This window comes from Petromyzon marinus, chromosome 28, assembly GCF_048934315.1.
Source record: "Petromyzon marinus isolate PM22_M1 ecotype Great Lakes invasive population chromosome 28, UKy_Petmar_22M1.pri1.0, whole genome shotgun sequence".
NCBI lineage: Eukaryota > Metazoa > Chordata > Hyperoartia > Petromyzontiformes > Petromyzontidae > Petromyzon > Petromyzon marinus.
Genome location: NC_133694.1, coordinates 941,702 through 948,831, shown reverse-complemented (window position 1 = coordinate 948,831; position 7,130 = coordinate 941,702). Strand labels below are relative to the sequence as shown.

The following is a 7,130-nucleotide window of genomic DNA, read 5'->3' as shown; positions in this document are numbered from 1 at the left end:
TGCACACGTACACAGGCGTGTTTGCGTACACGTGTGCGTGTATACGTGTACGCGTGCACGTGTGGACTCGAGTTCGACTCCAGCACACGTCCACCACCAGTGAGGAATATCTGAACCAGTCACAGGTCTCCCCTAGATCGGCTCAGCCTCCAAATAGTACCTGGTGCAGTGTGTATTAAACATCAGCACTGGGGAGACAAAGGCGGCCGGGCGTGGTGTTGGCCACCCATCCCGCTCATGTGCTGTTCCGGGCCTTCATAGGTGCTCGCTAACAGCACTTGCCACAACAGTCTGTGTCAGGCTATCCGGGGGATCTTTGCCTTGTGTGTGCATGCATGCACACGTGCGCGCGCGTGTGTGAGCACACTTCTGGTTCGGAGAACACTCAAAGGGTACCGGCTAGTCACAATGTGAACCATTCCAGTCGTATCTCTTCTCGAAGTAACAATCCCATTATACTTATTTAGCTTGCTGCGATTTCGTTACTCTGACTGCAGGCTGTGCGTCGGACACCAATGTTTATACGTCGCTGGTTTGAAATGGTGACGTGATCATTGTAATTTTGATTTAAAGCTTTCGTGACTGCAGGGATTCATATTCTTGGTTCTTTCGGTAAAGTCACGTAGAAGGGAAACAATAAAATAATAAAAATATAAAACAATACAATTCTCGCGACGTTTCGACTGCAACACAAGCAATCATCATCGGGTGTGAAAACCACAGCCAGAAAATTTGGAAATTTGGAAAATGTGGCTGTGGTTTTCACACCTGATGATGATTGCTTGTGTTGCAGTCGAAACGTCGTGAGAATTTCATTGTTTTATATTTATATTATTTTATTGTTTCCCTTCTACGTGGCTTTACCGAAAGAACCAAGAATATGTTATCATTGTAGTTGGTGAAAGTGAAAGTTAAGCGGTCGTGCCGAGTAAGAGGAATGTAAAAATGAAACGTGAATTACTTTGACGAGAGTAACGCGTTACTGCTGTGCACAGCGCTGCTCAGAGATGAACAGCGACGCCTCAAGCGTGGTGCTGACCACACCGCCCACTAGCGTGCCTTGCCGGTATAATACAATGGTACAACAGCACTTGCCGCTACGGTCCTGTGAGGCTACTCGGGGGAACTTTGTCTTGTTGTGGATTACGGTGTGAGTGCTGTGTCTGTGGGGAGTGGTGGTGCCGCCGTTAGCGCCACTGCGCTCCCAACCCGATAACCGGAACCAGTCCTGGGCCTCCCTTAGGTCGACTCGGCCTCAAATGAGTACCTTGGTGCGATGAGAACATTGCCACTGGGGAGACAAAGGCGGCCAGGCGTGGGGTATTGAACCCCCACCCGCTTATATGCCGTGCCGGCCTTAAAAGGTGCTCGCTAACGCCACTTGCCGCAAGTCAGTCAAGGCTATCTAGGTGACATTTGTCTTTGTCTCTACGCGTACATGAATCCGTGTATTTTTGTACAAGCGGCCAGCAACACACTCATGAAAGTTGTACAGTAACATGAGAGTTATAAAACTGCCCTTGAATTGAGCAAGGTCCTTATGATTGCATACTACAGTACGTGCTTGAGAAGAGATTATTTGGTACGGTTACTGATTCTCGTCCAGGGTCTTGGGATGGCCTTCAACCAGCAGTGGAAGACAATGGCCTATGCTGCTGCTGCCGATGACGAAAAGTGAATTCCCCTCCAGTCTGCTGCGGGTGAGCGGGGGAGGGGATCTTGGCCTCGATTACATAACCACGGCCGCGTGTGGCGGGGTGGATGGTGCCAGCCAGACTCTGGGATCGCTCGCATCCAGCAGTGAATAGAGCACGGCTTAGACCGTGCCGACTCCTGTGTTGAGTCGGCACGGCACGCGAGGGCGTGAAGTGGGTTGACCGGCACCACGTCTCCCGTCCGCCTTTGTCTCCCCCGGTGCTGATATTTACACACCGCACCAGCCATTCGTTTGAGGCTGGGTCTACCTAGGGGAGGCGCCAGAACCGGTTGAGATGATCGCCTCTGGTGGTGGTGGTGGCCGCGAGCGGGAATCTAACCGGGCTCAGAGGACCCCCCCTTGCAGGTTTGTCCATGGCGTGGGAGGGGGGGAGACGCGGGGACGTCCCCAGTTGCCCCTCCTCCCTCGTGCTCACGGGGAGGAGGAGGCCACCGCCACCTCGTGACTGGGCGCGGCAGCTTCCTCCTCTTCCTGCTGCTGCTCAACCACAGCCTGGACCCGGACGCGAACCTCGCCCACGGGACATCAGAGGCCAGACTCCACGTTCGCGAGTGTGTTTTTGTTTGCGCGACCCAAGGTGAGAGAGAGAGAACTCTGAAGGCTGCGCCTGGGGGTCGTGGTCTCAGAGTTGTGTAAGAGTCACCCAACCTGTGCCCCAAACAATTCGTTGAATAGAAACCACCACCACCACCATGATCGTCAGCAGCAGCAGTAGGGGCAGCGGCTCTTCCGTTACCGTGGGGCACAAGCGCCGTTCGCCCATCAGCATCATCACCGCCAGACATGGTATATCCACTGCTGGATGGAAGCCTCCAAGCTACCTGGATAGATATCGTGTGTCGCGTGCGGAAGTTACTTTTGGGTAATTCGCCGGCTCGCCGCTAAGCTGGGCGAGACGCCCACGCGCACGGCTGTGGAGCAGCAGCAGCAGCAGCCACGTGAGACTGGACGGCGTGTGCCGGGAGAAGATGGAGGCGAGCCAGGTGTGATCTGGCAGTCTACGGGGGTGGCTGGTGGAGGTTAAAATGCGTTCACCCCCCTCCCTCCATTGTCAATCCACTGCTGGATGAAGGCCGTCCTCCCTCCCCCGGCCAAAGCTGGTTCCTGGTTAGCCGTCTCAAAGCTGATGCTGCTGCTGTCACGCGCAGCAACATCGCCCCCTGCCGCGACAACTTGGCAGGAGACTTCCCGAGAGAACAAATCCCCTCCGTGTGTGCGCGCGCGCGTCAACCGCGGGGAGCGGTGGCGCAGTGGTTAGCGCACTACGCTCACGGACCCGGCCACCCGAATTCGATTCCCGCTCACGGCCAAAAGCAGTGACGGTGATCTGAGCCGGTGGCGGCGTCTCGCCTACTTGGATTGGGCCACAAGTGAGTACTCCCATCAGCACTTGGGAGACAAAGGCGGCCGGGCAGGATGTTCTACCATTGTCGCGCGCGCCACTATCCGACGAAACAATTGAACACAACGTTGCAGCAACGTACGGCAACGTCAGGATGATCTGAACTCCGTGATGTTGGATTGAAAGAACCGCCTTGCATCGGTCCGTAGTGAATTAGGTTTGGTAACGATTGGTCGAAATGAATGAGGTCCAAGTTGGAATGAGTTGGACTCCGGTTGGAATGAAAGGAAAGAGATGAGATCATTGATTCCGCTCCTGAAGACTTTAACACAAGCGCCTACAACAATGTATGCTGTTGCAAAAACTGGGTCATAAAGATTTGCAGTCATAAACTGGCCAAGTGAACACAATGCTGCTTTAATGAATCTCGCACAATCCGAGCGTGTCGTGCAGCACACTGGAGGTAGCCAGCCCATGAAACTACTGATGCACCTTGCAAGAACATTCTGGCAAGGCCTCATTGCTTTCGGTGATACAGAGCTACGGTATTTGCACATTCACAACAGCACGTGTACGTATCTCTACAAATATTGTCATGAAATACAAACGTATTAATACGGATATGTCCAAGCGATGGAACGTTAACCGCTTTAATTGACCACAAGGAACGAGATGGTAACCGTGGCTCCAACGCTCCGTCTTGCTATGGTCAAGATGCTGTGACGCCTGGTAGGGAGTCGCAAAGCGCGTGCTGACCCCCGATGTGCGTCACTTGAATCACCCCTAGTGGGCAGCACAACGTCAGAACGCCCAGCACCGTCAAGGCAGCGAACACGTGGTTACTGATCACCCACCCAGCCGCTCCGTGTGCCGTGCCGGCCTCCATCGCTGCTGCTGCTGCTGATGCTGCTATCGCTCACAACAGCACTTGCCCCCAGCAGTCCGTGAAGGCTGTGAAGGCTACCCCGGGGGATCTCTGTCTTTTGTTTTGTGTGCGTGCGCCAGCGCCGCCGTTATGAACGTGGACCACGAGGTGTCGCTGCTGCTGGAGGAGATCAGGCGGCTGGGAGCTCCCGGTACGACTGCCACTGTGACTCCCACTGTGCCCTTCTCCCCTGGTTGTGTATCGCGAGACGAGCGACGATCCCCCACCTCTCTCTCTGCCTCTCGAGTTTCGAACGCGATGACTCTTTAAGAGCTGCTGCCCAGAGCCCATCCGGTGACCTCTCCAGCACTGTCCGGTAGAGGGCAGCACTGCCCCCATTCACTGCCCCCACTCACTGCCGCCACTCACTGCCCCCACTCACTGCCGCCACTCACTGCCCCCACTCACTGCCCCCACTCACTGCCGCCACTCACTGCCCCCACTCACTGCCCCCACTCACTGCCCCCACTCACTGCCCCCACTCACTGCCGCCACTCACTGCCCCCACTCACTGCCCCCACTCACTGCCCCCACTCACTGCCCCCACTCACTGCCCCCACTCACCCCCTGCCCCCACTCACTGCCCCCTCACTGCCCCGACTCACTGCCCCCACTCACTGCCCCCTCACTCACTGCCCCCACTCACTGCCCCCACTCACTGCCCCCACTCACCGCCCCCACTCACTGCCCCCACTCACTGCCCCCCCTCACTGCCCCCACTCACTGCCCCCACTCACTGCCCCCACTCACCGCCCCCACTCACTGCCCCCACTCACTGCCCCCCCTCACTGCCCCCCCTCACTACCCCCACTCACTGCCCCCACTCACTGCCCCCACTCACCGCCCCCACTCACTGCCCCCACTCACCGCCCCCACTCACTGCCCCCACTCACTGCCCCCCCTCACTGCCCCCCCTCACTGCCCCCACTCACTGCCCCCACTCACCCTGCCACAGAGGCCTCTTCTCATCGTCTGGCAGTCTGTACAGAAATTGGATTCTCAGAGCGAGGACTGAATGCAATTGAAGTACAGAAGGAAATTTAATGCGAGGTCGTTTTGTGTGCAGTCATTGATCAACGTCACCTAGAACACCTCTCCTCCACTCCACCTCATCACCTCATCTTCACGTTCCTCATCTCTCCGCATCCCATACACCGTCCTCGAACTGTCATCACCTCATCCTGACATCACCTCCACCCTCATTGTCACCTTATCCAACCTCACCTACACCTCATCACCACCTCACCCTCCCCACCTCTCATTACTCACCCCATCCTCACCGTCTCTCCCCCCCCCGCCCCCTCCGCTCCACAGGCCAGGACGGCCTCGTGCGGGTGAAGTTCGGGACGCTGTTTGCGGACGACCGCTGCGCCAACCTGTTCGAGGCGCTGGTGGGGACGCTGCGCGCCGCCAAGCGCCGCAAGCTGGTGACCTACGACGGCGAGGTGCTGCTGCAGGGAGCTCACGACCACGTGGACATCGTGCTGTTGGCGCAAGCCTGAGGCCTGGCAAGCGCGTGGGAGGTGGCCTCGACGGCACGGGGGGGGTGCGGAGGGACGGTGGCGCCATCCTCGTCCACGTTACTGTGCCGCGACTCTCGCGCTCGGCTGAGAACATCGCCGTCGGTCGTGGTCTATACGCTGCTGGATGGAGGCCTTTCCCCTCTCACGGTCTTGCCATGTAACAAAGTAAAAGATCGCCCACGTAGCCTCGTAGACTGTCGGGGCAAGTGCTGCGTGATGTTCCTATAGTTGCGTTTACACCGCAGAGAAATACGTGAACGCGACGGTGAACTTGCACAGCTGTTGTGACGATGCCAGCTTTGGACGCGCTCACGGATCGTGGATAACCCAAGGATGGAAGTTGTGTGCGAGTTGGAACCCGAGGATGGTTGGGCTGCTGACGGTGATGATTTGTACGGTGGCTTTCAGTCTGCCACAATTAGCCAATGCCATTGTTACCTATTTGTAATTGTCAATCCACGTTTACTCGTTCATGATTGGTTAAAAAAGAGATCCACGGTCGTGTGCACTGCTGAAGCGGCAACTGTGATGGAGGGACACTGCCACTCGCCCACGCATGTCGCGTCACTGAGTTGTTCACTGGAATCCTTATTTTGGAGTGACGTGCGGAATTGTGAGATGTGGAATATATTTTTGTGGAACTGTATACATTTAAGACTTTCCGAATAAAACGGATTTGCTTCGTAAGGATGAGAATAGTGGAGTTGTGTTGACCGTGGCTCTGTACAATTCCATTGTTGGTCTTGGACATCACTCAACAGGGCAACTGGACTCGAGCCCGTGGGGACCCTGCGAGGGGGTTTGGCTTCACGAGGAGGGGCGGGAGGTAAGGGGGGGACCCCTTGGGAGGGTGCAGTGTGGATGGCACGGAGTACTGTAATTCAGAATTGTTAATGATTGTATGAGTTTACATTGAACTTGTACCCATATCCAACAGAGCGTCCTTGCCGATAAACATCTGGCATTTCGCCAGCATTGGTTCAAACAAGCCTGATAACCCACCCCGCTGGCTGCTGATGAGACACCGATTGTCGAAATCGATCTGGAGTATTTGCGTGTTGAACCAGTGCTGCCTGGAATCGTGCACTCCCAGAGGGCCGTGTGGTTGATGGGATGGGTCAACAATAGTCGTTTTGTGTGGAGCGACAGACCTGTGAAGGAAGGAGGTGAATGCCTGCTTATCGTGTGACTTAGATGCGCCACGACGATCCTGGTTATGCTGCAATGTTTCCTCACCCAGGGTTAAGCGTTGCCAATAGTCACGTGCGTGGTGACGTCACGCCGGTGTGAGCGACGCCCCGTGTGGGTGTAGCGTGCGTGATGACGTCATACACCACGCAATGACGCCACGAATACGCCCCTACTAACACGTGCAAGCAGCCTGTACCTGGACTCGAACCCAGACCCCAACGTGTCGGAGGAGCGGAGCCAGAGATGAGTGGGCAGGTGGGCAGGTGAGAAAGCGGAGGTGAGTGGGTTCAGGTGAGTGCACTGCTATAACTGTAGTTGTGTATACAGGTGTGTGTATATATTATACAGGTGTGTATACACTATACAGGTGTGTATACACTATACAGGTGTGTATACACTATGCAGGTGTGTATACACTATACAGGTGTGTAT

At 55.9% G+C, this 7,130-nt stretch overlaps 1 protein-coding gene across 2 annotated transcripts; it reads left to right on the top strand.

Moving 5' to 3' along the window:
• Nucleotides 1-2,021: 2,021 nt before the first annotated feature.
• On the top strand, nt 2,022-6,194 carry ABRACL (ABRA C-terminal like). 2 transcript variants are annotated; one of them, XM_032962050.2, is made up of 3 exons: nt 2,022-2,294; nt 4,065-4,135; nt 5,299-6,194. In XM_032962050.2, the coding sequence occupies exons 1-3, from the start codon at nt 2,071-2,073 to the stop codon at nt 5,484-5,486; spliced, it is 483 nt and encodes a 160-aa protein (XP_032817941.1). In that variant the 5' UTR covers nt 2,022-2,070; the 3' UTR covers nt 5,487-6,194. The 2 variants fall into 2 exon arrangements, with proteins under 2 accessions (XP_032817941.1, XP_075926348.1); XM_076070233.1 differs by lacking the exon at nt 2,022-2,294 and adding an exon at nt 2,415-3,087.
• Nucleotides 6,195-7,130: the final 936 nt, after the last annotated feature.

Excerpts from the sequence above, each read along its gene's own strand:
- ABRACL (XM_032962050.2), top strand. The coding sequence starts at position 2,071 with ATGGCGTGGGAGGGGGGGAGACGCGGGGACGTCCCCAGTTGCCCCTCC. Across the intron at positions 2,295-4,064 it reads TTTTGTTTGCGCGACCCAAG|CGCCGCCGTTATGAACGTGG; the intron begins GTGAGAGAGAGA and ends TGCGTGCGCCAG. Across the intron at positions 4,136-5,298 it reads CAGGCGGCTGGGAGCTCCCG|GCCAGGACGGCCTCGTGCGG; the intron begins GTACGACTGCCA and ends TCCGCTCCACAG.